The following is a 16,217-nucleotide window of genomic DNA, read 5'->3' on the forward strand; positions in this document are numbered from 1 at the left end:
TGGTATCAGAGCTAGTTTCTTGAGTTAGAACCAATGGAACAGGGAGAAGGTGAAGGTGAAGGAAGAGGAAGAGGAAGAGGAAGAGGAAGAGGAAGGGGAAGAGTAGTCCGGAGGGTAGTAGATGATGGACTTCGAGAGGAGATTCGAGTTTTGCGTGAAAGATTGGCAGTAGTGGAAGCTGGGGGAAGAAGAAACCCAGCAGATGACAGTGATGAAGAAGAAGTTGAACCAGAGGAGGAATTAGAGGGGGTGACACCAGAATTTAGATTGTTGAAGTCGGTCTTGCTGTCAAGTCATAAGCCAAAACATGAGTTGTCGACTTATGACGGAAGTCTGTCCGCAGACGTGTTGTTGGATTGGTTAAGTGAAGTCAACAAGTATTTTGAATTTGAGGAAACCAGCGAAGATAAGCAGGTGAAGTTCGCCGCCACCAAGCTGAAAGGACATGCGTCCTTGTGGTGGGACAGTGTTCAGGCGGAACGGAGGAGGCTTAACAAACAGCCTATAAAGAAATGGTCTAGAATGGAGGCCAAACTGAAAGAGAAATTCTTACCACAGGATTATCAGATTATGTTGTACAGGCAGGTACAGAACTTGAAACAGAGAGGAATGACTGTGAAAGAATTTACAGAAGAATTCTATAAGTTGAATTTGCGAGCAGGTTATGTGGAGGACACCCCGGAGAAAACAGCCAGATTTGTGAATGGCTTAAGGGGAGAAATCTTAGACGAGATTGGTATCCTTTCACCCCGAACAATGGAGGAAGCCTATCAGTTTGCACTGAAGGCGGAAGAAAAGATTAATCGGAAGCAGAATGCCAGGAGAGGAGGTGGAACTGGCAGGGGGAAGGGTAAAGTATTTGGAAGAGGTCGAGGTGCAGGCCCAAATGAAGAAAGCAGCAGTTCTAAATCTGCTGGAACAACAGAGAAAGACAATAGCACGAGAGGAGGACGACCACCCCAGCGAGGGCGAGGAAATGGTCGGGGCAGAGGAGCTGTCCAGTGCTATCGCTGCCACAAATGGGGGCACAAGTCTTATGAATGTCCTGAAGCTGAACCAGCAGGCGGAAGAGGGACTTATGTTGTTCAGACTGAGGATGCTGAGGCAACACCTCAGGAAGCAGAAAATGCACCAGAGACAGGTGAAGCTTTGGTGTTGAACAAAGTGCTGTTGAAACCAGCAAAGGAGGTTGCAGAACCAGATCAGCGGAAAGCCTTGTTCCGTACTGTCTGCAAGTCGCGGGGCAAGTGCTGCAAATTGATTATAGATAGTGGGAGTACGGACAATCTTGTGGCGGTAGAGATGGTGGACAAGTTGGGACTGAAGAAATTAAAGCATCCTACACCCTACAAAGTGTCATGGCTGCAGAAAGGGCATCAGCTGTTAGTTGATGAGCAATGTGAAGTAGAATTCCAAATTGGCAAGTACAAGGATAAGATCCTTTGTGATGTCATGCCCATGGATGTCTGTCACCTACTTTTGGGACGACCTTGGCAGTTCGATAGAGGTGCAGTTCATGACGGGAAAAAGAATTGCTACAAGTTTGTTAAAGATGGGATCAAGCACACGCTTGTACCCATCAAAGAGGAAAATACAGCAGAAACCAGTGGAGTGAAGGCATTGCTATTAGGAGGAAAGGAGTTCGTGAAACAGATTGAGGACAGCGAAATCAACTTTGCTGTCATAAGGAGGCCAAAGGCAGTAGTGTTACACACACAGCTGTCAGATTTGCCAGAAGAAGTTCAGCAATTGCTGCAAGAATTTGGGGACATAGTGGTGGATGATCTTCCAAATGAGTTACCACCAAGGAGGGGTATTAGTCATTGTATCGACTTTATACCAGGCGCAAGCTTACCGAATAAGGCTGCTTACCGTATGAGCCCCAAGGATCATGAGGAAATTAGAAAGCAAGTTCAGGAGTTACTTGACAAAGGGTTGATTCGAGAGAGTATGAGCCCTTGTGCAGTACCGACTGTTTTGGCTCCAAAGAAGGGAGGAGAATGGCGAATGTGCACAGACTCCAGAGCCATAAACAAAATTACTGTCAGGTACAGGTTCCCCTTACCAAGGATGGACGATATGATGGATTGTTTGAGTGGGGCAGCCTATTTCTCAAAAATTGATCTGAAGAGTGGGTATCATCAGATTCGAATACGAGAAGGCGATGAGTGGAAGACAGCTTTCAAGACAAATGAAGGCTTATATGAGTGGCTGGTGATGCCATTCGGATTGAGTAACGCTCCCAGCACATTCATGCGGTTGATGAATGAGGTATTGAAAGAGTTTAATGGGAAATTTGTGATAGTTTACCTGGATGATATTTTGATTTTTAGCAGGACTAAAGAGGATCATTTCAGGCATTTACAGAGTGTGTTGAGGAAGCTGCAGCAAAACAAGTTGCTGATAAATTTGAAAAAGTGTACCTTTTTCCAGCGAGAGCTAGTGTATTTGGGGTTTGTTATTGCAGAGAATGAGCTAAAAATGGATCCGGAAAAGGTGGCAGCCATAGTCAGCTGGCCGTCACCAAGGAGTTTGTTTGAAGTCCGGAGTTTCCATGGACTAGCCAGTTTTTATAGGAAATTTATCAGAAATTTCAGCGAGATTTGCGCACCTATGTTGGACACGATCAAGAAGGCAAATCAGCCTTTTCACTGGACTGAAGCGGCAGAAAGCAGTTTTCAAACTTTGAAGAAAAAGATCACTGAAAGACCAATATTGAGACTGCCAGATTTCAACAAACTTTTTCAAGTTCGTTGTGACGCCAGTGGGACAGCCATTGGAGCAGTCCTCAGTCAAGAGGACAGACCGGTCGCTTTCTTCAGTGAAAAACTAAATGAGAGCAGGCAGAAGTACTCAACCTACGACAAAGAATTTTATGCAATCATACAAGCGTTGAAGCATTGGCGGCATTATCTATTGGGAGATGAGTTTGTTTTGTTTACAGATAATTCTGCCTTGCAGTATATTATGCAACAGCACAAACTAAACCACAAACATGCAGCTTGGGTGGAGTATCTGCAAAATTTTACATTCGTATTAAAGCACATTAGTGGCCAAGCGAATAAGGTGGCAGATGCACTGAGCAGAAGAACCTTGCTTCTGCAGGAGAGTACAATGCAAGTTCTGGGTTTTGAACATTTGAAGGAACTGTATCAAGCTGATACCGAATTTGGGGAGGCATATGAAGCCTGTCAAAACCCTTTGACAAGGAATGATAGCATGTGGCTAGATTATAACTTGCAAGAAGGGTTGCTGTTCAAAGGAGGACAACTATGTATACCCAACTGTTCCATGAGGGAAAACATAATACAGGAGAAACACAGTGGAGGACTGGCTGGACACTTTGGTATCGACAAGACGGTTGCTCAAGTACAGCACTTTTATTTCTGGCCGAAATTGCAGCGAGATGTACAGAGGTACGTGAGCAGATGCAGAGTTTGCCAACTAGCAAAGGGTCATAGTCAAAACACTGGTCTTTACTCACCATTGCCGATTCCGAGTCGACCATGGGATTCAGTGAGCATGGACTTTGTTTTGGGTCTACCAAAGACACAGCGGGGCTTCGATTCAGTCATGGTTGTAGTTGACCGATTCTCGAAAATGGCACATTTTGTACCGTGCAGGAAAACCAGCGACGCTACTTACATTGCACACCTATTCTTTACTGAAGTCGTTCGGTTACATGGACTCCCGAAATCCATCATCTCTGATCGGGATGTAAAGTTTACGGGTCACTTTTGGAGAACTCTGTGGAAAAAGTTAAATACACAATTGCAGTTCAGCTCTGCTTATCATCCGCAGACTGATGGTCAGACGGAAGTCGTAAACAGAAGCCTGGGGAACTTACTTCGCAGTTTGACAGGAGGAAATTCCCGGACGTGGGACCGTGTACTTGCTCAAGCCGAGTTCGCGTACAACGATTCACCTAACCGCAGCACCGGTTACAGTCCGTTCCAGATTTTGTACGGTATGCATCCGCGAGGAGTGCATGAATTACGGGATTTGGGGAAACTTGAGAAACGGAGTGCTGATGGGGAAGAATTTGCTCAAGCAATGAGCAATTTACACGAACAGGTCAAGCTGAAGTTACAGGACAGCAGTTTGAAATACAAGCAGCGAGCTGACACAAAGCGTCGGGAAGTTCAGTTTAACGTTGGGGATGAAGTCCTTGCGTATCTACGTAAGGAAAGGTTTCCGAAGCGGGAGTATAACAAGCTAAAATTTAAAAAGATCGGCCCTTGCAAAATCATCCGCAAATTTTCTGCGAACGCTTACGAAATACAGTTGCCGCCCGAAATTGGAATTTCTCCCATTTTCAACGTGGCAGATCTGTTTCCCTATGTGGCCAATTCAGAAGATGATGCAGCAACTACAGCACCACAGAAAGACAGCTATGAGGAAGGTTCTTGGACGAGACAACTACCAAAGGCACCACCCCTTGAGATCGAAGGAATACTGGACACACAGGTAGCTAGACGCACACGCAGGAAGGAGTATCTGCGATATTTGGTCAAGTGGCGGAACCGTCCAATAGAGGACAGTTCTTGGCTCGACACAGCGCAGATAACTAAAGCAGGCTACTCTGTTGACGAGCTCATGGAACGGAGCCATGACTTTTTGCCACCCCGGGAGCCTGATGCAGGAGCATCCAGCTCTGAGGAGACAGAGACTCAATGACTGGTTCGTGCAGAGACAGGACACGACTTTCAAGGGTGATTGGACAGGTCACCAAAAGGACTAATTGGTTGTTGTTTTTAATTAATCATTATTCATTTCCTTTCTTTTATTTAATTACAGCACAAGTTAAGTTACTGGTAGTTAGCTAGGTAGCAACAACTGTTTTAGTTAGTTTATTGTTTAAAGAAACAGGTAGTAGTTATTGCATTCAGTTTCCAAACAGTTACATTCAGTGTAGCTCAAAAGGAAGAAAATACGATGTAAGAGGGTTCTGTTTTTTTTGGTTCACCTCAGAAGAGAAATTAAGAAAAAATATAGCAAGACAGCATTCAAGCAAAAATAGAAGGACACCCTCTGTAATTGAAACTTTGTTTCCTTTTCCGAATATAAAGTACTGTTCATTACTTTACTGTGTTATACAACTGAGAGTTCAATTATTTGTTATTTTAAAGACAAGTTAATATAGAACGATATTCATATGCTGTAACTAGAAACATTGAAGCATCACAGGCCTCAGGCCGAAACCATAAGTACGTTGCCAGAACTATCATACAGCAAGAAGAGCAAGTGGACAAGCAGCATATGTGTACATCGTTGCGAGGATAAAGCAAAGACAGACTTCATATCAAGTCGAGTTACGGCCAAACCGAACAGAGCCCATACGCCAACACAAAGAGTCACACAGCCATTATTAAATCAACACAGCGACTATCAACAGAGGTAACAATTCCAGAACCATTTGTTTTCATTTAAATACAGTATTTCATAAGTCTTCGTACACCACAGTCCATTAGACAACAACATAGTCATATAAACAAAAGCGGCACTGCCGTAACAGCAAAGTCTAAGATATAGACGCATGGAGGCCATACAATGAGACAGAGAAGCGAAACCCTGAAGATGTGAATGCCAGCGAAGGGCACGCCCATTCTACAAACCCTAACCAGCAGAACCCTACAGCTAGTCCGTATTACATACTCTAAAGAAATGCTGAAATGAGAATAGACCCTACCCGGTCAAAGGAAACCAGAGATTGGAGGAAGCCGAAGACTGTATAGAAGAAACCCTCACGAGCATAGTCCCAACCCACCTGCACAGGAGCACAGAATGAATTAATTCATCTCTATAACCAGAATAATGTCAGAAGAAGCCGAGTCATATTGTAAGTTGCAGGAGTAAAGGAACAGTGAACTTACCCAAGGGTCGACGAAGGTTGCCGAGCCACAAAATGAAACCACAAGCTGAAAGGCACAAGAACATTGTAAGTGTCGACAACAGATGGCAGAGGACGATAAATCATAGAACAAGAGGTTACCTTGAAGCCTGGTTGCGTTCGGAGGGAAGGTAACTCTGTGGCTGCGAATACCTGCACAGGACCAGAGTTCAGAGACTGGAAACCAAAAGACTGTTTAGCTAAAGCCATTAAAATACAAATCCTTACCACAGACTTCCAAACCGGGTCGACGAAGACAGCAGCTACAGCAAAGGTTTTGCATTTCGAACAAGAGCCACAACCAGTGACAGAGTAATGAATATGGTGGGATAACGCGCGAGAGCAGCGCCATAACAATACAGAGCAGGTAGCAGACGGAGACGGAGTGTAGCTGGCCCGAGAGGCCACCATCAGTGACAGAGTGAGAGCTAGGTAGGTGTCAGTGCACAGAGGGCAGCGCTATAGCCATGCGGAGCTGGAACAGAAGGGGAGACGGAAGCAAATGAGCCAAGACTAAAACCTTAAGGGTTTTACAAAGGCGGGAAGCCACGGAGAGGACCGGTGATCCACCTGGTAACCGGAAGATGAAAACTTAAATGCGCATCGGTGCTGGAGCAGATATTTACCCACGCAAGTGTGACCACGTGGGACTGAGGTGAGTCACGTGGCCGAGACCACGTCACCAGGGCTGGGCCATCAACAAATATCATTAAAAGGCATTAAGGAAGGGATCTTTGTGTAGGAAAGACCACCATTCTTCCATGACATACAGTACAGGAAGAAGGACAAAGTTTTGAATAGATGTTTCATGAGTGGCTAAATCATTGCATGAAGAGAAGCTTTCATATTTTACTTTCATAGCTATCAAATTACGCTAAAATCTATTAAAAATGCTATACTAGTGCATCTTCTCATGGGTGATATAGCTGAGTTCAATTTTTGCTTTAAATACATTTTCAAAAAATAAATTAATATTTTAAAATCCGTTAAAATCCCTTGAAATAATATTCTAAAATATTTTTAAATAAATACAATTAGATTATCTTCCAAATAAATATAATTAGATTATCTTCCATATTAACAATAAATTATAATAATAACTTAAAAATAGATAAAAGTAAATTGGATTATGTTTAATGTTAACACAACTTTATTATTAATTGGGAATAATGTGAAAAAAAATTGTTATGGCATGTCACATCGCATAACGAAATAATTAAGTTTTTTTATGTGCTGTCAATTTTACATATACAAGTTTGCACATTTATGAAAGGAAACATTATTAGCAAGTTGCATCAAAGAGTTGATGTAAGAGCATTTTCCATGCACAAACATGATGGGCCGTTTTCTTTTTAATCTTGGTGTGATGCAATATTTTCCCATTTTATTTCAATATCTTGCTTTAATATATAATATTATTTTAATATCTTGCTCTAATATATAATATTTTGTATAGTATTTGAGTTCGTAATTGTTGTTTATAATAATTTTAAATTTTTTATTATAATTTTTATTTTATTAATAAATTGTGATTGTTTTATTTTATAAAAGTTGTAAGTTTGATGGTATATAATATTTATTTTTATTAATGGATGTTATGGTATATTTTAATGTTTCGATGCAAATGCAATATTGTGTAAAATTAGAATTTGATGCCAGGTATATATATGTGTGAGATTTCTAATGTAAGATAACAATATATTTTTAATAAAGTAGAAATATTTTTAGGTTGAAAGTATGATTCAATATAAAATATAATATTTTATTAACTTAATAAAATATCATTCAGGGTGATATTCAATATTATATATAAGTGATATAAAATTGAATTAAGAAGTTTTTGTTGATTGTGAAAGCTAAAGCATAATAATTATGGTTAAAAATATGGGTCAACAATTCATTTTTTTTTTTTCAATTCTATTTTGATTGAGTTAAAAAGTTTATATATATATATAGATAGATAGATAGAAAATTTGATTTAATCAAAATGTTGAACTAGGCACATTAAGTTACAACATCACTACCATGCTAAAAAATTGTCCTTTTTTATTTGAAGGAAAAGTCACTATAATTTTCAATTTGTTTTAAAATGGGGAGGAAATAAGGAAAAGAGTTAGGTTACAACTGTAACTACAAAATTATAGCAAAGCATGTCATGCCACCTAACTTATAACAAATCAATAGTAGAATAATTTATTTTACTTTAATCAAAAGTTTAATTCTTTTACATTTTAAATTTACATATAAATAAAATTAATTAAATTACAATTACAATTAATGAATATATAATCAATCAATATATTAAATTAAACTAAAATCAATAAATAAAATGTAAAACAATTCCATATTTTAATTGTTTTAATTTAGTTGTCTATGGGACTTTGAATATACGATGATTAGGTGAGATGTTAAGTCACTCATTCAACTCTTTGTCCTATTTGCCTATTATTCTTGGACATGACTATGATGTAGCCTCATTGTTGCCAAACTTACAAAAAAATTGTTTTAAATTAGCTATATTTAATCTAAGGGGCACCAAACACTAGCTATGCAGCCTTGTTACATTAACCACATTATTAAAATAACATATACTATACCACTATTATACATAACATTTAATTTTACTTGGACTCATATTACATTAATCACATTATTATATACTATACCACTATTCTACATAACATTTAATTTGACCTGGACTCCTATTACATCAATCACATTATTATACCTGCGGGGGATATGGTATTAGGCATTCAATTTTGTCTTTGAATTTTGTCGTTTATCCATACTTTAACTTTGGGAATTCATTTTCTTGTTATTTTTTATTATTATTATTTAAATCTATTTATGTGTAAGGTGAATAGTTGAGGTCTTATTATGGGTTGTTTTAATAACTTCCATTTCTATTAGTTACTAATTTTTTATTTTAAGTTTTATTTCTTTTTTTTTTTTCTATTATTCTCGATTTCATGAATTATAGTTTTTTTCCACATTTCAATTTAAAATGACTTATTATTATATTAAAAAACTATTTTAATAAATTATAAAATTATACATATTAATAAAAAATAAAACACACATATACAAAATAAACATATATATTATATACAGACAAAATAAACATATATATTAAAATCTATATATGTTAATATAAACAATAATAATAAATTATATTTGATAAATTCAACACACTTATTTCTTAATATTTATTTTTATTAATTTTTAATTTAATTATACTATATTTAAATAAAATAAGAAATACCAACTACTATATAACCCTAATTAAAATAATAGCGACCCTTATAGACAATAATAGACGAAATGTAATTTCTCCCTTGACATCGACATTGACATTTTAAAATTACATTGACATTTACGTTATAGTTTAATATTTCCTCGCGACAAAAGGCACCCCACGCATCATTATCGTTAACTTACCCATTTTCATATACTACGTCGCTCACTTATTAGACGTCCTTTCAATTCGACAACCATCATAAAGAATGGTCGAAAGGGCATTTGATAATGCCACTCCAATGCAAACATTAACAAACACATGGCAGTGGCACGATTCACTGCAGCGACCTCGTTTAAATCAGTCGTTTTTTTTAAAATTAGAAATTTGATAGTTTTTTTGGTTTTTTAATGGAATAGAAAAATTTACGTAATTCAGTTGTCAAATTAGTAATATATAATTATTAGTGTTTGTCAAATTAATAGTATATAATTATTAGTGTTGGTCAAAGTTAATATAAATTGATTTCTCATTATTTTTCAAAAGAACTTTATTATTTATAATTATAGATTAATAATTTATAAAAAAATAAAATAATTAACTGAATTCTTTAATATTAAAAAATATATTTTTAACCTAATTAAAACAATTTTAAGCATAATTACGAAGTTTAATGATACTTGAAAATTTTGAATATGTGATTCACTTTGTTAACTCAGTGTGGATTAATCCGCGGATGAACAATAAAATTATTAATTCCTCATAGCCCACTTACTTTTCAAGCAGCGTTTGGGATGCATGGCTCACTTATTTTTCAATGGCAACAAATGAGCAGTGGCTGTATATGCTTACCGTTCGATTTTGCCGAGGTTAAAATCGAATGATGGGAATATACAAGCGCCGCTCAATACAGCCCAATAGCATAAAACTTATTTGTTGCCTTTCTCACGCAGCGTTTGGGATCATGAGATGGTTTTGGTTAGCCATTAACAAATGGTGATGGTATTTTAACTTTTATATAATAATTTTTTTCAAAGTGAATTTCTTATTAAAGGTGTTAATCAATTTAGTTATAGTTTATAGGTTATAACTAGCTCAGGAGTGTATTTTTTATTAGAAATTTGAATAAGTATTAAAATGTAATATTTTATTAGAAATTTGAATAAATATTAAAGTGTAATATTGGTATTTTGCATTATACAATGAAAGGTGGTTAGATTATATTAACAAATAATTGTTATAAATTATAATTTAATTTAGTTTGAAAAATGAGTAATAATAATTGAGGATATAAATGTATATTTTTAAAAATTGTTTATACACACTTTATATATGAACACATTCCAAACATAAACTTGGTTGGTAATTTGAGATTTATATTGTTCACTATAATGTGGAATTTTTAAGAAGTTAAATTTATATTGGGTATTATATAATTTTTAGTATAGTTGGCTATATAGATGAATACATAAATTCTTATAACGTGTTATTGATGTAAAAATATACATTTTGTTCCAAGATATAATTATGTTTGCAATATATATTATTGACAACAAATTTTAAGGGGTTTTTGAGACTTTCAATATTATATTTTCCTTTTCAAATTTTTTTAATATTGAAAAAAAATAATATTAGATATTTTGGGATTCACCAAGACTTTCTGGGAAGGTCACCCATTCTAGATCCCCTTTGGCCCCATCTCAAATCACCTATGGCTCAAACGTTCTTAACTATGGAATTTTCCCCACAATGAAGCTTACTTAGCTTGCTACCCCATTTGCAAAACCTTAGCAAGTATTGTGCCTCATGAACCATTCAAGTAGAGTTCCCTTCACTCTTTTGTGTTTAAGTATTGAGGGGTTTTAGCAGTGCATTATATTAGATATCATTTTTTGGGATTCAACTGAGTTAAGTAAGTCATTCATCTATGACCATTTCTATGAGGAGTAGTTGTAACTAACTAATTTCTCATGATTTTTTAATAATCCACTTAACTTACAAGGGTGAAAAAATAAGATTGAAATAAGTGAAATGAATCACATAACTTTAACCATCACTAAAAAATAATATATTGAAATGTTTAAAAAATATATAAGGCCAATTTTGACTTTTAAACCACAAAATTTTAGCAATTATTAAAACATATTCCACTGTGATTTTATAAAATATTAATATTTTGAATATTTTTTAAAATTCAAATTATATTAAAATTAAAAGTATCCCAATTTTAAAGCAAAATAAAACGGAGAAAAGTCGGCTTCCTCTGCCAATAAAATCTCCAAAGCCAAAGAAGATTCCATACAAATTATTTTAATTAATTCCTTTATTGATGAGGATGGGTCGAAGAGTTCTTTTAATGAATGCCTTCGTTGATAGAGATGGCCGAAGAGACCGGAGAGTGAGAGTACCGAAGATTCGCGCATGAGCACCTGGCCAAATCACGGAGAAGGGAGTTGACTTAAGTTTCATATACATTTGATGGGCAAAATTATATGTTTATGCAAAATTGTCCTTTGAATTTTATTGTTACTTGTCGTTTGAACATTAAATGAATTTTATTGTTACTTGTCGTTTGAACATTATATTGTATGTGACTTTGTTGCGAATATAAAAGCATATTTTCGTTCTTTGTGTTTTTCTTAATAAATTTATTAATTTTGATTTTAACCTAAAATTACATTTTCGAAATTAAAAAGTTAAATATATTCAATTAAATTACATTGGGTCATTTATATTATTTTAAAAAATATTTTCAAAATTAAAAAGTTAAATATATTCAAGCAAATTACATTTTTTTTATATTACTTAAAAAAAGTTAAATATATTTAATAGTATTTATTTTTATGGTCAGTGTAGTTAATAATGTGGTGCAATTACATATAATTAATATTTATATAATTATAAAGATTTTATAAATTAGACTAAATTATTTTTTTGAAAAGTTTTCAAGTAGTATGGTTAAGCATATTAACTATAATACGTTCTTAAGAGTAATAGTTGATCTCAACTTTTAATATGATCACTTAGATTAAAGCAAGACTTTGTAAATAATAAAACAAGTTTGAACCCACTTTCAAATATGAATTTGGGAGGATTCTTACTTGTCAAACAATAATCATATGCATAGCATGTATTTTGAAGAAATTCTTAATCTTCTGGCACAAATAGAGCTCTCGGGCAGTGTTGCTAACACCTAAGAGGTCCAAACTCAATTGTGTTTAGATTCAAGTATGAATGTATCCAAAGCATCATAGCCTTGGTAACCACACATTTGAGACTTCCATATCTAACTACAAAATATTTTTGTTTCCTAATCAAACTAATAAAAAACCATTTTATTAAAAACCTAAATCTATCACTAGTGTACCAACAATAAAGAAACTACATAGAACTCTTAAAATCAAAAGGAATGCCCTCATTCCACCCACACAAACAAGAAAAGTAAGTGTTTTATAAAGAATATCAATGGCTCATAGATACGGACATGTTGTGTGAGTCTCGACCTTTAAACTTCATGAAACTTCATGGCACTCTATGCTTATCTTGAATTGCTAGTTTTTTTTTCTTCTTGCAATTTTATTTAGAATTGCTTGTATATATGGTTTTTTATTTTTATTTGATTTGAACTACACATCATATGGTTAGTTGAGAAAGTAAAATTGGGCTTGGAATATGTTCTAAAATAGCTTTTACTTTGATAAGAGCTAGTTTTCCTTTGATGTAAATAAACATATTAAAATTTGTCCCCTACAAACAACCAATAAAATAATTCCAAATATTCTAGTTTTCTTTAAATAATGGTGCGTGTGAGTCTCGACCTTTAAACTTCATGGCACTCTATGCTTATCTTGAATTGCTAGTTTTTTTTTTCTTCTTGCAATTTTATTTAGAATTGCTTATATATATGGTTTGTAAAATTAGATAATTATCGTCACTAACATGCAGATTTTAAAATGATGGGTATTAGATGGTTAAGTATAGAAAATCTCTATAAATACATGTCAAATTTAACCCTCACTTCCATCATTTACAAAAGTAGTTATTTTATTTTTATTTGAGTAGAACTACACATCATATGGTTCTTTGAGAAAGTAAAATTGGGCTTGGAGTATGTTCTAAAATAGCTTTTACTTTGGTAAGAGCTAGTTTTCCTTTGATGTAAAGAAACATATTAAAATTTGTCCCCTGCAAACAACCAATAAAATAATTCTAAATATTCTAGTTTTCTTTAAATAATGATAATGAGTCAACTTACACTAACCCATAACAATAAATAATAATTGTCCCCGTTACTAATTTAACAATTAGATTTAATAAATTTATATCTATTATACAAACAAGCAAACAATAATTTTCCCATTACTGATTTAACAGCTACCTCTTGTACAGATGGGCAAACGGAAAAACATAAATATTGAATAATCTAACCATAATTGTCCCCGTTACTGATTTAACAACTACCTTCTGTACAGACAGGCAAACGGAAAAACGTAGATATTGAATAATGTAAATGTGTAATAAGGTGAAGTTAACCATCAGAAGCATCCCATATTTTGCGATGATGATCAGGTCAGGTAGGACTGCAACATTCCATTAAACAACAATAAGAATGGGGCAATTTATACCATATGGCACAAATTTGTTTCTGTACAACTGCAACAAATACGAGCTGAAAACTAGTCATCTATTTTTTTTGTTCTTGCGGTAGAACATAGCTAGTACATGTATCCGTGTCAACCATGGATCAGTTATGCATCATTTTGTTCAGTGTGAGTCCACATCCCATGGCAGAATGAGGCAACCTTCCTACTTTTTCAATACCTTCTGCGAACATCACCCCCATTCCCATGAAAAAATGAGCTTCCAAATGGCAGTGGAAAAGCCACGCTCCCGGATTGTCTGCCCTGAACCGCAGAGCTGTCCATCCGTACGGAAACAGTGCCACCGTGTTACGAAGAGGAGGATTCACCAAGTTGTATTTCTTGGGATCCTCTCGAGGATCGAACACGCCGTCGCCGTAGCCGAGAATCCAGAAAGAGTGACCGTGCAGGTGCCATGGATGGATCTCCGAGTCATTCGCAGTCAGTGTGTTTGCATTCTGGAGAATCACATCAACCACAGAGTTCAGCTCGAAGACGTACACACCATTCCCTGCAACAGCATTTGGATTGGTGGCAGGGATTGTGATGTTGTAATCTCGGGGATGGTAGACATCCGGAGGGGGCGTGGAATGGTAGGCGCCCTGGATTTTGTATTTCATGGCTGCCAGGAATGGAGTGGGAGGAAGAACCAGCGATATGTTGTTGATGGCCCATTTTATGAATCCATTGATCTTGTTCTGTGTGTTCAGTAAGATCAATTGCCTGGTGGGTTTCATAGGAGGAGGTTCTTCGTGTCCGACGAGGGCCACAAACTTCTTGGCGAGCGACTTACTATAAGCATAATCGTTCCAGAGTGGGCTCGGAGGGGGCGGCGTGGTGGGTGCCTTGGTTGAGAGATTGGGTAGATAGTTGAGGATGGCCAGGCCCGTAGTCGTATTGGGCTTCCGACCTCTCACACTCACAGCTGCCCAATAGTTTTTGGAGGAATCCTGGTCGGCCCTTATCAAAACTGAGTACGACTCTCCCGAATACACGTCAAGATTTTCCAACTCCACCGGTTCCACATAGTGTCCATCCGCCTCAACAACGGTCATGTTGTGTCCCTGAAAAACATAGAACAAACAGTTATAGTTCATCATTTTAACTTTTGATTAGAGATGAAAGAGTGTAGAATCCATGAATCTGTTATTTCACCTGAATCAGAAAATTCAGAGCCGATAAAGAAGCAACGTTGGCGATGCGTAGGCGGTATGTCTTGCCAGGCTTCACTGCTAAAATGTACGGTAAGCATTGGCTGCTGGTGACGTTGCATGTTTGACTACGGTCTAGCGAGCAATCGTATTTTCCTCTGCCCTCTATCAATAGGGACTGCAATACATTGAATCCAGAAATTCACTTCTGTTAATTTGACTTCCAAGTTTCACCAACAAACAAAAAAGTAGTGCCATGGCAGAATAATACCTGGGGTTCTCCAACCCAGGCGAAGGGATTGAATAAGAGGCCTACAGTCTGTTGGTACGTGTTAGTATGCCACCAGTCATCGAGGAGGATGCTGAGTTCTCCGTCATAGACGAAGGGCTCTGTTTTCGCGGAGTCGACTATCAAAGACCCATACAAACCGGCCGTCCGCTGCAGACCATAGTGGCCATGATAGAAATATGTCCCAGCCTGCACACATGATTAACATTAGCGGCCGTCTTCTTACAGAATCGCAACGAAATATAACCATGCTAAGATGCAATTGTGGAAAAGGAAATATGATCTAAACATACTCTGTCAACAATGTATTTGTAAATATAAGTCGTGCTCGGCTGAATCGCACATTGAGATATGGAAGCAGTTCCATCATTCCACGGAGTTCCGTACTGAAGCACATGAACGTTACCAAAAGCACATATGGTGGGGAAAGAAAGAACCAATCAATCAAAATAAGACTTATCTCTCAAATTACTTTAATGAAAACCGAATCGCACCTGGCGAATTCCATGCCAGTGAATGACAACATTTTCAGTGGGCATCTGGTTATTTACTTCAACGACAATGGTGTCTCCTTCCCGAGCTCTGATCGTCGGACCTGGATATTGCCCATTAATGGAGATGATCGTTGCTGGCATACAATCAGGAGACCAGTTTTTGTAACTTAGTTTCCATTTATGGTAATGGACTTTCGCCTCTGACACAGGTGCCATTCCCAAAACCATCACCACTGCAAACATAAAGCATAAGGATCGACACTCCATCTTTTCACAGTTCCAAAACTGTTGTCTCAGGCTATCGATGCCTTCAAAGGGGATTGGCTTTATAGCCTGCAGACAGAAGCAACCATATAGGAACAAGGCACATTCCAGTCCCTATTCCCGGCTGCCTCATACGCGTTACACATACGAAAGGGACCATTCTCTCTCTGACGTCATTTAATTAGATGAGTCACAAAGTTACCTTCTCAACTCCACCGAAGAGGACACTCATGAAGTCATCTCAACCTCAGTTC

At 36.6% G+C, this 16,217-nt stretch overlaps 2 protein-coding genes across 3 annotated transcripts; both read right to left on the bottom strand.

Moving 5' to 3' along the window:
* Window positions 1–5,487: 5,487 nt before the first annotated feature.
* LOC149163850 (uncharacterized) lies at window positions 5,488–6,578 on the bottom strand. 2 transcript variants are annotated; one of them, XM_089430825.1, is made up of 3 exons: window positions 6,119–6,578; window positions 5,874–6,043; window positions 5,488–5,767 (listed from the first exon to the last, which is right to left on the bottom strand). In XM_089430825.1, the coding sequence occupies exons 1-3, from the start codon at window positions 6,299–6,301 to the stop codon at window positions 5,686–5,688; spliced, it is 435 nt and encodes a 144-aa protein (XP_089286951.1). In that variant the 5' UTR covers window positions 6,302–6,578; the 3' UTR covers window positions 5,488–5,685. The 2 variants fall into 2 exon arrangements, with proteins under 2 accessions (XP_089286951.1, XP_089286949.1); XM_089430823.1 differs by having other exon boundaries at window positions 5,874–6,578.
* A 7,195-nt stretch (window positions 6,579–13,773) lies between these two features.
* Window positions 13,774–15,981, bottom strand: LOC149163851 (L-ascorbate oxidase-like). The gene is made up of 5 exons (XM_089430826.1): window positions 15,700–15,981; window positions 15,499–15,591; window positions 15,188–15,394; window positions 14,921–15,094; window positions 13,774–14,829 (listed from the first exon to the last, which is right to left on the bottom strand). Exons 1-5 carry the CDS (start codon window positions 15,964–15,966, stop codon window positions 13,870–13,872), a joined length of 1,701 nt encoding a protein of 566 aa, XP_089286952.1. The 5' UTR covers window positions 15,967–15,981; the 3' UTR covers window positions 13,774–13,869.
* Between the last annotated feature and the right edge of the window lie 236 nt (window positions 15,982–16,217).

The sequence above is a fragment of the Pinus tabuliformis genome, chromosome 5_1 (assembly GCF_031772625.1).
Source record: "Pinus tabuliformis cultivar Carrire ecotype Pingquan chromosome 5_1, CPIR1, whole genome shotgun sequence".
In the NCBI taxonomy this organism is placed as follows: Eukaryota; Viridiplantae; Streptophyta; class Pinopsida; order Pinales; family Pinaceae; genus Pinus; species Pinus tabuliformis.